General features: G+C 47.0%; 1 protein-coding gene across 1 annotated transcript in view; it reads right to left on the reverse strand.

Annotated features, from left to right (window-relative positions):
• SUCLA2 (succinate-CoA ligase ADP-forming subunit beta) overlaps positions 1-13,007 on the reverse strand; it is a 36,866-nt gene extending 23,859 nt beyond the window's left edge. The window contains exon 1 of the mRNA XM_078880150.1: positions 12,886-13,007. Within this exon, the coding sequence (XP_078736276.1) occupies positions 12,886-12,957 (72 nt within the window). The 5' untranslated portion in view covers positions 12,958-13,007. The remainder of the gene's footprint in view (positions 1-12,885) is intronic.
• Positions 13,008-14,198: the final 1,191 nt, after the last annotated feature.

Here is a 14,198-nt window from a genome sequence, read left to right on the forward strand (position 1 = left end):
GGATGACATCACGCGTAATCATGTCATCAAAAGGGGCGTTTGTACGACGCCATCACCGTGGCTTAAAGGGATGATTCATTTAATGCTGGGTTTTTTGTTATCACGAAGTTTTGCAAAACCCATTGGAGTACCCATTGATCAAATACAATTTTCTTTTTATTTGATCACCTTAATGAGATTTTGCATAGTCCCCCCCCAACCCTCCACCTCCTATAGACCGATGGACAAAGCTCATCCATTAACGCCTTCAAGTTTCGTTTGAAGGCGTTAGAAACTGTTCAAAATCAGCCGTGGTGTCTCGCGTCTGGCTCGTTCGCCGCCATGGCAAGGCACTCGCCTCACAGATCTGGATCAGAGGTCGACCCAGCCCATCATCATCATCATCCCCTCTGGGGCTAATAAAGTGAAGGAGCAGCACACTGCATTCGGTTGCCCTGCTGCATACCGACAGGGCTGACCGCCGCCAACCGTCCGAACGAGGAATTTCCACCCATGATGAAGGCAAGCGTTTCTTCAATGTGGACTTTGTGGCAATTAATAAAATGTTACTTTACAATGCACGTGGTGGGCTAATGCGTGAGCCAGCCAACAGGGTGTGTGCGTGCGTGTGTGTCAATCCGGAATGGAAACATTTCTTTGTGCGTTGGCGGCGGTACCGGCTCTTTTTGGCTGCACTCCTGCTCCCTTAACTTACATCGATCAATGTTCTAAAAAAAAATGTATCTAAACGTCCTCGCAGCGCAAGGCAATGTGCTCACTCTACTTAGCTTATAATGTGACAAATGAAGCACAATACTGACACCCCCGCGATTACCAAGTCCCTTCAGCGCGTTTATCCCTTAACCACAACTGGTTGCCGGGGGCACCACCAGCGATGCCCTCATGCGCTCATCCTGGGTGTGCCGTTTGTTGCTGGCTGCACGGACGGCCGTTTCGGGCCTTTTGAGGGTAGGTGGGGGGGTTTGTGCCAGGCAACCGTGAGAGAGAGAGAGAACAATAAAAAAAATACAGATAATCTAGATCTTGATTTGAAGCTTTCGTGACTGCAGGAATCCATACTCTTTGGTTCTTTCGGTAAAGTCACGTAGGTAGAAAAATAATAAAATAAAATAAAAAATCATATATCACGACGTTTCGATTGCAACACAAGCGGTCGTCCTCAGGCGGAAAAAATAATCCAGCATGGAACTGCTGGACCGTGACTGCAGAAATTATGTAATAAATGAAAAAATATTTTATTTATTTTCTTTCTATGCGACTTTACAGAAAAGAATAAGTAAATTAAATAATATTATTTCATTAATTTTCTTTCTACGTGACTTTACCGAAGAGAATAAATTAAATAATATTATTTAATTTATTCTCTTTCTACGTGACTTTACTGAAAGAACCAAAGAATAACAGATAATCTCTCTTCAACTTTTCCCTGTTCTTCAGTCTTTGTCCGGTGTTATGCCGGGGTTTATCAATCCGTGTTATCAGAATGAGGATATTTATTTCTACTGGAGAAATCCGATGACTATAAAGTAATTTTTCACAGATGTCACAGTAGGGGTGTTGTAAGAACGTTACAGCAACAAACAGTACAAAGATTAAAGTAGTGCAAAGTACAAGAAAGCTAACCAAATCACCCAAACACACACACACACAAATACAACAAAATCATCCCCACTGAGGTATTAAATCATTTTTCAAAAGCGAGCTATCCACAAATAATTTAGACATTTATAGCCCCAAAATAGTCTAAATAATCTCAATGCTTTTTTCTAAATGTGGGGGGAAAAACCGGAGGACCTGGAGATGAATCCACGTGACCACGGGGAGAGAGAGAGACACGCAAACTCAATTTATACAGGCGTCAGGGTCGGGAGCTGACCCCTGACTTTCGACCAAAAATCAGAGCTCATCAAAGCTGTAATCCAATTAATCTTGGGTCGTCCTCTCCTTCTCTCATGCCCTCCCAACCACTGCAGCTTTCATCTTCTTGGTTCTTTCGGTAAAGTCACGTAGAAGGGAAATAATAAAATAAAAATAAAAAAACATAATAAAATAATTCTCACGACGTTTCGGCCACAACGCAAGCAGCCGTGCTCAGGTGAAGACCAGGTCTGCTTGCGTTGTGGCCGAAACGTCGTGAGAATTATTTTATTATGTTTTATTTTAATTATTTTATTATTTCCCTTCTACGTGACTTTACCGAAAGAACCAAGAAGATGAATCCCTGCAGTCACGAAAGCTTTAAATCGAAATTTACACTGCAGCTTTCTTTTATCCACGACTGTCAACGGTGCTTCCAGTTCTTCCCGCCGAGTCTTAGCGCTTTAAAAACTACTTTGAACAATTGCTTAACTCCGCTCCGAACGCCGTCGAGTAAGCCAAAAGCGTCTTCACGTTGCGCCGTTGTCGTTACACCGAGCCAGTGGTGGAAATTCCACATTCCTGTGGCGGGGACATTGTATATCCAAAAATAAACCACTAATAACTTTCCGCAAATTATCAACCACAGGGTTGGGGCCCAGACCAACTGCTGATTGTGAGCCAAGCGATCTTGTCACAGCGCCACATGGCCAGGCACTGTCCATACAGGCATTTGGCAATCCAAAAATAATAATACTTTCATTTTAGATGTAGCGTCATTCATGCCAACAGCATCCCACAACGCTAAACATTAATTTTATATAAAAGGACCAAATCCCATATATACTCGGTTGGCTACGTACGGCGTGAAAGAAGCCCAACACACATACACACACGTACATACCAAGCAATTGAAAACCCTACTACCGAGCAAAATAAAAAAAAGAATGCGCAAATTAAAGAAATGGCACCAAAACAAAAAGCACAAACTACAAAGTTATCACAACAAATGCTGGACAAAAGCTTCCCCCACGCCAATTCGGCTCATGGGGGTTGTTGGTCATACTTCCCCAGACAGGTCAGTGTGGGTTGGTGAAAGGGGGAAGACGGGTTGTTAGAGATCGCTCGCCCCTGATGTTCACGGTGACCAGGCAATCAAACTCAATGTCGCCCGGGTTCGTAGCACAACCAACCCGCTGCACCATCGCTCCATTATCAGAATCAGAATATTTATACTGGAGGAATCCGATGAGCTAAAAAGATATTTTTCAACGATGTCCAGTAGGGGCACGGAGTAAGAACGTTACAACAGTACAACAACACGATGGTCGTACAAAGTACAAGAAAGGTAAACAAATCACCCAAACGCATGCAAATACAAACTAAACTATCCCCATCCTACCAGCCCACTGAGGTATGAACATATTTCCCAGAAGCGACCTGGCCACAAATGATAGCTCAACAAAGTGGCCCATCGTTTGGACTTTTATAGCACCCAAACAGTCGAAATAATCTCAATGCATGTTTCTAAATGTGGAGGGGAAACCCAGAGGGCCAGGAGGAAAAAATCCACGCGACCACGGGGAGAGAGACACGCAAACTGCCTGGCCTCCTGCAAGATGTGCATTCCATTGAAATGTAAAAAAGTAAAATCCGTGAAAGTTTCGATGAGTTTTGCTCGCTGTAGACGGAAGTAAAATCTGAAGGGTGTCTTGTATGTATCGGGCAGGAGACCTACTTGGATGAACCCAAGATTTGTGTGCTTGCAAGAGACCGAGACATGTGCTCTCAGAACAAATCAACAAACAAAAAAAGCATGGCACACCCCAATTGAATGCCGCGCAGAAGAGGAAAAAAAAACTATTTTCTTGTGTAAGTCTTCACTTTTATTCCAAGTAAAAAAAAAATAGGCCTACAAATCCCCGAAGCTCATTGTGTTTCATCTGTGCCGTGACCTGCCCAGTTTCTTTTCAAACTGGTAGAGGGTTTATAGCCGCCCCTGTGTGTGCACTTGGCTTAAAGCCACGGAGAAGAAAAAAACTAAACTTAGAGCTGAGGCCAGGCAGACTGGCTGGCTGGTCCATAAAGAGAAGTGTGTCAAAGGTGAGCCACACAGCAATGCAATGCTAGCACATTCCTGCCAATCCACGGCCACCCTGACTGAACTGGAAAACCAGTGGAGGACAACGGTTAATAAATTAGGTTAAAAAAAAAATGTTTTATCAATGCGCACACTTTTGTTTGCACTCAAAAGTAGAAAATACGTTATTTTGATCCATAAAATTCATCAAATTTGATGTACTGATGAAAAATGGGTGGCTTCCTTTCGATGGGTTTAATTGTCTTCATGCAAGCCACTCGATTTTATTCAGCACATCAAATTTGAATAATTCGGGGGTCAAAATGTTTTTATTTCTACTTTTGAGTGCAAATAAAAGTGTGTGTGCATTAAAAAAAACTTTTTTCTTTCCTACATTTTAATGTTAATCTTGTAAAATTTATTTGTATATTTCCATATTCATTCTAAGATCTCAATCCAGACAATTATTATTGTCTGGATAATTCTAACATAATTGATATTGTGCAATAAAAAGTTAAGTAAAAAAAAACACACAGAGGCCCAGGATCGGCAGAGACCTGGACCCGTTCTTGAAATGAAATCTTGAATCGTCATGAGAAACGATGACGAGTCCGCGAACCAATGTCAGCTCATTAAACTTTGCAGATCCTAAGATATTAAGCGCCAACGATTCAAAACATAATAATTCAAATGTATAACGTGCATTCTATCCTCGGATCCCAATGCGCAATGCATGAAAAGCAGGAAACAAAAGCAGAACCAGTGACAACAAACTAAACTAACCAGGGAAGGCCACTTTAAAGAGATGGGTTTTTTAAGCAGACTACAGTAAAACCTTGGATTGCGAGCAACTTGGTCTGCGAGTGTTTTGCAAGACGAGCAAATTTTTTTAATAAATATTAATTTGATAAACGAGCGAGGTCTTGCAATACGAGTAGTACGTACAGTATACGCTTTGTCTGCCGAGCGTCACGTGATCACAACTGATATGCGAGTGCTTTGAATTACACGTGTCCGGAACGAATTATGCTCGCAATCCAAGGTTTTACTGTAGAATATATCTACCGTCTCTGATTGCCTGATTTCAAAGTGGGTGCCACGCTAACACAAGCAGACAACAACAGGGCAAGTTAAATAAAAGTGTTCAATAAAAAAAGCCTCGGTGCCGATAGCTCGAACGATCCCTCTCGCTCCGACGCGGCCTGCGATTTACGCCGCTAACGGCCAGGGAGTGTCGGGCAACCAAAGTAACAACGGTGGACATTTTTTTGGTTTGAATTCGGGTAAAAACGAAAAAAAACATTCCACGAGACGGTGGTGGTCCTCAATAAAACAACGTCACGCTGCGGTCTTTAAAGAGCCACCGCCTGCGGCTCCGGCCATAGGTTGGCCACCCCTGCGCCGCGGAATTACTCAACCTCCCTGTTGCCGACTCGCAGGGAACACGCCCGATGTTCTCAGATCTCGGCAGCCAAGCTCCCCCCCCCCCCCCGCATTATGTGCTTGTGTGCACGACAGCGAGGGCATAACAGGTTAAATTTCGATTTAAAGCTTTCGTGACTGCAGGGATTCATCTTCTTGGTTCTTTCGCTAAAGTCACGTAGAATGGAAATAATAAAATAATAAAAATAAAACTTAAATAATTCTCACGACGTTTCGGCCACAACGCAAGCAGCCGTCCTGCTGCCGAAACGTCGTGAGAATTATTTTATTATGTTTTATTTTTATTATTTTATTATTTCCATTCTACGTGACTTAACAGGTGTTATAGGGCGCGGAGAGACGTGCGGCGGGGGGCATTGGAGGGCGGTGCAACGAAATCCGTCGTTGCGCTGCGCTTCAATGCTCGTGCGTCTATGCTCGTCGTCTTGGCCAGCCTACAAAAAAAACCAGCGTGGCAAAGTATGGTCAATGTACCGCCACGACCCACGGGATAGTGGGGTGAGACCTTCATCCAGCAGCGGATTGACACGCAACAAAAAGGAACCGTTAATCTACACGCACATTCATTAAACTGCGGCCGCGTAAGCCGCTTACCGTTGAACAAGCGCACGCACCAAGCCTGTTGTAACTATCGAGCCAATCAAGAACTTGGGAAAGAAATATTTAAATCCTCCAGAAGACGACGGGGATAATAAAGCGGGCGTCGTACAATGGTCCCCATTCACACGGGCTCACGGCGGCAATGCAATGGGTCTGTGGCAATCCCTCGCAGGGCGATCGTGCCATCGCTGACGTGTCGGCCAACCATAGGCCGAAGCTGTCCTCGGAGATGCATCGTGCAGCTTCGTGATCAATTCCAGTTCATGTTGGAGAGCAACGGCCACCTTCAGCAGCAACGTTTCTTGACCGACTTCAGCGAAGTGTCATCAAGCAGGACAGCGGAGGGACCGGGGGAGGGGGGGTGGTCTGTGTGGATGCAGCTTGGCGCCGGATGATTATCCGATGGGAGGATTTTTTGTTCCTGGTGACACCACCGATGGGTCAGGCCGAATCGCTGTGAGGCACAAAGCGAGACGCCCCTCGACTCTGCCGACGAGACCCGTGAAGGTCAAAACCCGGGCCCACTGTTGCACGCGCGAAAATATATGCGGAGACAGAACAGAGTTCTGCTTTCAGTAAATAGATACACGATAGACTATAGGTGTTCCAATGCGTGTGTGTGACCGTCTAGTCCGCAGACTTCCAAGGTCGTGACAGGCAACTGAAACAAAGCTCTTACAGAGCTAAATAGTCTGCTGCGGTAGTTGCCTGTGCCCTTGAAAGTACTTAAAGTACACGAAACGGAAGAAGGGTCATCACCCGAAACATTATCCCACTGCGCACGTTTCTATTATGGGGGCGGTGCGATCAGCGACGACGGCTGATGATGGCGAGGTGTTATCGGTCTGCGCTCTGCCCTGTGCAACTGGAATTCGCTCTCTTGCAGACAAACTGGTAGAGTGGCGGCATTGATTATAATCGATCCCTCGTGTGTGTGCGCGTGCGTGAGACTTGGTTCCCCGAAAGCCTGCCGAGAGCAAAAGTGGTCAGATTTAGACCAACGCAGAAGCAACAACCGTATTGGGTTGTCTGTGCCTGCGAACGTGTAGGTCCCAAGGTCATAGGGTCGAACAACTCAATGATATTTGCAGAAACTCAGAATAAAAACAATAATTCACTTGCCCCTTTTGTAAATTCACGGCCGAGCGAAGGTCTCCTGACAGCGTGCCAGGTCGTGGGGGAGATTTGACCAAACTTTAACTTGCTGGTCAAGTGTGGGTTGGTTAAGATGGGGAGCACAGATACAGAGGAATAGAAGTACAACACAACAATGGATTTTTCTGCACCGCTCTCTGCTGTCCAAGATGTTATCAGCCTATAACAACCCGCTGCACTTATATAAATGCTCACCCGTCCAACTAAAATCGAGGCTTAACCCTTGCGGGGCTTCTGAGATCTGATGCATGCTGGGTAATTTGGTCATGGGTCAAACATACAACGTATAAAACATGTGAAATCATTTATTCTCACATACATTTGTCGATGCGCATATCGACATTGTATTAACTGATGAACGGAAATGTTGCTATCACCCATAATATCATTATTTCACAGTTTTCATGTAAAAACTGGCAGTACGAATAATTCACTTTTCCCCGAGGGCATATTCGGTGTGGAGTACACTGCAAAACGTACATATTTATTAAAAAACAATATTCATAGTACTTTGCCATGGAAAGCCTCACAAGGTTTACTACGTACATGTCCATCTGGCATTCTTAGTCAATGTTTTTAAGCAGCAGCAGCATTTGTTCAAGGAACAAATCTTGGACTAGTTTCAACTTTTCAGTCCCTTATTGTTTTGTAGCGTTTTTTGCAAGTGGCATGAAACCAGATTGCCCCTAAGAAAACAACCCACACGAGGGAGGAACACTGCAGCTCCACACAAACGTGTGAGCAACCCGTACTTTGCCGAACTGCATCCTAAAGATACTTTGTGCGAGCTGCATCCGACACATGGTTTCGGCTTGACTTACCAATCCCGCAATTCCAAGTTGCTGGCATGCACCCTTCCACACCGTAACGTCATCTTCAGCTCCTCGGTAAACGTCGTTAAGACCCGATGTGTGCTTGCAGGGAATGTGTTATTTTATTGCTATATTGCTAGTCTAAATATATCTCTACCAAAATCGACAGCAGCCAATATTTTTTGTTGTTATTACAAATCACGGCTTCTATCATCGCATGGTGATAATAACACATTCCTGCGGAGGGAGCTGGTAGGAACGTTGGGTTGCTCGGTCAATGGCCAGTGTCAACGGCGGCGTGGTGTATTCCGCAAATATGGCCGACTGTGAGGGCAGGCACAAGCCGGCGTGAGTAGGTTAAACGTTGAGTTTTATAAGGGCACCACGGGGTGACCAGCCCCTCCACAACCAGCCCCACCCCTCCCACCCCCCACCCAGCACCACCCTCCCCACCCAGTCCCTCCCCACCCTCTCCTCTCCACCCAGCCTCACCCCTCCCATTTTTGGATGCACGACGGACGGACACAATAATCCCCTGTGGGCTGGTGTAACCAGGAGGTTCCTACCAGTAACAATAACACAATACCGTACAGCTATTCCTCGTTTATCGCGGTTGATGCGTTCCTGACGAGTGCCGTGTTAAACAAGGAATTACCGAGTCACCGCATCACGTTTGCGTTAGAAAAATCGGCCCGCAGTGATCCCGTGGTGGGACAAGGAAGTGAGATGAAGGTACCCTGCCACGTTACTGTATCATTCCGCGTTACTGCATAACCGGTCCGCTCAGCCGCGCAGCTCTAGAAAGTAGTTTGTCGTCGACTGCTGAGAAACCGCGATATAACGGTGCGCGGGCTTCACGTTATAACAGTGCGTGCGTTCCGCATTATAGCGGTGCGCGTTCCGCATTATAATGGCACACGTTCAGCGTTATAACGGTGCGCGCGTCACGTGTAGCGCGAAAAGTGTCCCCTTCACAGAAGAACCGCGTGAAAGCGAAGACGCGTTATAGCGTGAACACCGGCGCAGAGTTAAGCGAGGAACTACCGCATACGCAAACAAAAGCGGACGTGGAAGGATTGGCAGACTGCGTCACAATAGGCAGGAACAATTGCAGGCAGGAAAACCTCATTGCTCTATGGGCCCTTTCCCCAAAAATGTTAAGTTTCGTTTGAAATAATAATAAACACACAGATGCCACAGGGTGTGCCCAATTGGCAGTGCTTCTCTCCCTGCCAATTTATTGGAAGGCTGCTTCAATCCCCAGTCCTTGAATGTGCTACGAACACACCTACATATATTCGACGACCCGGCTGCAACACACGGATCGGATCAACTTCTTGTCTGTGCGTTTAGTTTGTTGTCATCCCATCCCCGCACCTCCCAATTAACGTGGTTGGCTCCGTATGTACGGTGGCGAAAGACGTTCAACATACATACACACACACACATTCGACGGTAACAATTTCCAAATTTGGAATCTCTGGAAGACAAAAGTCACCTGGGCTCACGTGAGAAAGAAAGCTACACAGAAGCCGATCCCAAGAGGATTCTAGAGCCACCAAGGCAGCAGCCAACAAGAATGGGGCCCCCTTTAATCACTAATTAAGCGGCACTAAAGTACGTTGCGTAACTGCTACCTGTCACGCAACTAAAGCCTAAACTTTGTGCTGGTGCTCAGACAAACTCTACAGCTGCTGCCTGTAAGAATTGCTCCACGCCATGATTATTATGATTACCAGGGCTGCCAACAAAGTAGCTAAGCTGGCATGTACAGAAGTCCCCTAAAACCTAATCTGACTGGCACAAAGGTAAGCACACGGTGCCAGCGATGACTGACCTCTAAAAGCCCATCACCTTGACATCGATCCAAACTACGCAGCAGCGTCCGCCAACAGACTTTCCAACAGGCTTTTACGAGGCGGTGCAGCGATTCTCACCGCACTTAATATTCTAGGCCTCACCTACAGGGCAGCAGACAAACTGACAAGAAATACTTTTAAACCCCGATTCACCAGCTGCTTCCAGGCGACGTTCAATATCAACCCATGCTACTGGCACCTGGCAGCCCCATGCATGCATCCTATTACTATCTTTAAGGGCCATTAACACGAGAAGTAACTCTTGCAGCAGCAGGGATGACAGCTGCTGGTCAAGACTGGTGACGGAATGATAGCCAAAGGAGAAAAAACATCTAAGAGGAAGCAGCAATGATTATCACCTTTAACAGGAGCGATACAGACTACTGCTGATGGCAGCAAGGTGAGCAGGCCAATGTACGTAGCGCTAGCTTAGCCATTTAAACTTAAATCACCCGTCGACAAATCCTCTTGCACCACAAATTATGTGCGTCCTGAACTTCTTTCGCACCGTACGTCACCAACCGTGCTAATCCGAGGTGATCACGCAGGACATCGGGGGCTATGTGGCCCATACTTCACCAAACCTGGTCAGTGCGAGTTGGGTGAAGGCAGGCAGCATAGGAGGACGCGAGAGCATACGAGCCAAGACCCACACAAATGGAGCTTGCCGCAGCTCGACACAGATTATTTTGCACGCCACGTAATGCCGCCACAGCCCGGGACGACCTGATATGCACGTCGATTGCCCATCCAAGCACAAGTCAGGCTCAAACACCCTGCACAGCTTCCGACATGTGACTGGGTCTGGGCACAATCCGGCAAACCGGGTGGATAGATGACAGGAAAACATTCAACCTCACTGTGTGTGTGTGCGCGTGTGTAAACGGTGACCTTTAAACCAGATTTAAAAAAACATTCCCTGCAGCAGGCGAATCAAACTCAAGGACACCCCAATGCATGTACAAAAATCACCACCGCCACCAAAAGTACGTCCAGGCGCATGCACTCAGTCACACGTACAAAGAGCCTGCCATGCAGCCTAACACGCAGGGGGCAAGTGCAATAATGTTATATTGTCCAGCACCTTTTAAACGCCTCGACGGAACACGAGGTGGGATGGGTGGATGCGTGGATGGGAGGGTGCATGGATGGGTGGGTGCGTGGGTGGGTGGATGCGTGGGTGGGTGGATGCGTGGGTGGGTGAATGGGTGGGTGAATGGGTGGGTGGGTGAATGGGTGGGTGAATGGGTGGGTGGGTGAATGGGTGGGTGAATGCGTGGGTGGGTGTGTGGGTGAGTCTGTGGGTGAGTGGGTGGGTGAGTGGGTGCGTCAGTGGGTGCGTGAGTGGGTGCGTGGGTGGGTGAGTGGATGGGCGCGTGGGTGGGTGAGTGGGAGTGGGTGAGTGGGAGTGGGTGAGTGAGGGGTTGAGTGGGTGGGTGAGTGAGTGAGTGGAAGGGTGAGTGGAAGGGTGAGTGGAAGGGTGAGTGAGTGGAAGGGCGAGTGAGTGAGTGGGTGGCCAGAACCACGCCCCAGGTACTAATCTAGGGCTGAGCAGACCTAGATGACCACGCAGCACTGGGCCGGATATCGCAACTCGCAACTTCGTTATCCGTGGCCAGCAATATGAATGCCGGGGTCGCCGGGTGCACAAAAAAACCACGGTGCCAAATCTGCCCACAACAAATATTACCACAAAGTGTACACACAAACACGACCAAGGAGACACAGGCCCCAGTTCAGATTTAAATCACCGGGTTGCCGGGTTCATGGCGCAGCTGATAACCACCATCGCTTCGCCATAACCCTATAACACAAAGACAAAGGATCGCCCCCCCCCCTGTAAAGGCTGTCATAGACTGTTGGGGCAAGTGCTGTTAGCGAGCACCTATGAAAGGCGGCACGGCACACGAGGGGGTGGGTGGCCTGCACCACGCCCGGCCGCCTTTGTCTCCCCAGTGGCGATGTTTACTACAAAACGCACCAGGTACTCCCCCATTAAAAAACACACTCAAGTGACACATGCTTATACACACACGGTGACACACTCGCTCAAACACACAGTGACATACACACAGTGACACACACTCACTCACACAGTGACACACACACTCACACAGTGACACACACACTCACACAGTGACACATTCACACACAGTGACACTGACACACTCACACGGTGACATTGACACTCACTCACACACTCACACGGTGACATTGACACTCACACACTGACACTCACACACACAGACACTCACACACAGACACACACACACACACTGACACACCGACACTGACACACTGACACTCACACACTGACATTCACTCACACACTGACACACTGACACACACAATGACACACACTCACACTGACACATTCACACACTGACACACTCACACACACCGACATCGACACATACTAATCACCGCCGCTGCTTGCTCCATATAAACGCAACACAAATCGCAATGCAACGGTAGCGACATCACCCAACACAACAACAGTGATCAGTCACCACACACAAACACACACACCACACACAAATACACAGACAAACACACACACAGACATACACACACACACAGACAAACACACCACACAAACATACCACACAAACACACACACACCATGCACCACACACAGACAAACACACACCACCCCACACACATACAAACACACAGACAAACACACACACCACACACAGACAAACACACCACACAAACACAGAAAACACACACACCACACAAACACGCACACCATGCACCACACACAGACAAACACACACCACCCCACACACATACAAACACACATAAACACACACAGACAAACACACACACCACACACAGACAAACACAAACCACACGGTTTAGCAGCAGCAGCTTTGCCGCCGCCGCCGCGATGACCTCTCTCCAACCCTCACAGGGCACGGATCTGCGCCACTGCCAAACTCCCCCCCCCCACCACCACCACCACCATCGCTCCCCTCAGCACACAGAGAGAGACATTTCTAATTTTAAAAAGTAGCGAGTTTAAACTCTTTTTGCTTGTTGTTGATGATGTTGTTGTTGATGTTGTTGTTGTTACCTTGGCGCCACTTTGAAACGCTCCTCTGCCGGCAACGCAAGTCGCGACCTGCCTCAGCACGGCGGCCGCCATCTTCCAGGGCTGGAGGCTTGTGGGAGGACCGCGTTTTTGTGATGATTCTGACGGCGATCTTCTCGATTTGGTAGAGAGATTCCTATTCCGGAGGAGGTAGAGAGATTTTTATTCCGGAAGAGGTAGAGAGATTCTTATTCTAGAAGAGAGATTCTGGTGGGAGGACCGCGTTTTTGTGATGATTCTCACGGAGGTCTTCTCGATTTGGTAGAACGATTCTTATTCCAGAAGAGGTAGAGAGATTCTTATTCCAGAAGAGGTAGAGAGATTCTTATTCTAGAAGAGAGATTCTGGTGGGAGGACCGCGTTTTTGTGATGATTCTCACGGAGGTCTTCTCGATTTGGTAGAAAATTCTTATTCCAGAAGAGGTAGAGATTTTAATTCCGGAAGAGGTAGAAGTCTGCCTTCCACATCATCTAAAGCAGAGATTCCAGAAGAGGTAGAGAGATTCACATTCCAGAAGAGGTAGAGAGATTCTGGTGGGAGGACCGCGTTTTTGTGATGATTCTCACGGCGATCTTCTCGATTTGGTAGAGCGATTCTTATTCCAGAAGAGGTAGAGAGAAGGGAAATAATAAAATAATAAAAATATAAAACAATCATTTTTTTCAAATTTTCTTGCTGTGGATTTCACACCTGATGATGATTGCTTGTGTTGCAGTCGAAACGTCGTGAGAATTTTGTTGAATTTTTAATCTTTTATTATTTCCCTTCTACGTGACTTTTACCGAAATAACCAAGAATATGAATCCCTGCAGTCACGAAAGCTTTCAATCGAAATTTACTGTTGTTATAATTATTAGGAAGCATCAGGTAGCTATGCACTTGTAAATCTCGATTGGGAACTCATTCCTTTAGGACTGCTTTTTGTGTTCGGTTTGTTGGCGCTTCGATCCCGGGTCCTTGAATGTGGCTCTCAAGCACGCAAATATTTGCCACGACCCAACCGCAACACACGACTCTACCTTTTGACTGTGCGTTCAGTTTGTTGTCATTCCCCTCCCGTGCTCCCGCACCTACCGACTAGCATCGTTAGCTACGTACGATGCGAAAAAAGTGCAATATATACGCAGTGAAACCTTGCATTGCGAGCATAATTTGTTTCGGAAACGTGTTTGTAATCCAAAGCACTCGTATATCAGTTGTGATCACGTGACGCTCGGCAGACAAAGCGTATACACGTACTACTCGTATTGCAAGACCTCGCTCGTTTATCAAATTAATATTTATTTAAAAATGT

This window comes from Lampetra fluviatilis, chromosome 56, assembly GCF_964198595.1.
Source record: "Lampetra fluviatilis chromosome 56, kcLamFluv1.1, whole genome shotgun sequence".
Classification (NCBI taxonomy): Eukaryota; Metazoa; Chordata; class Hyperoartia; order Petromyzontiformes; family Petromyzontidae; genus Lampetra; species Lampetra fluviatilis.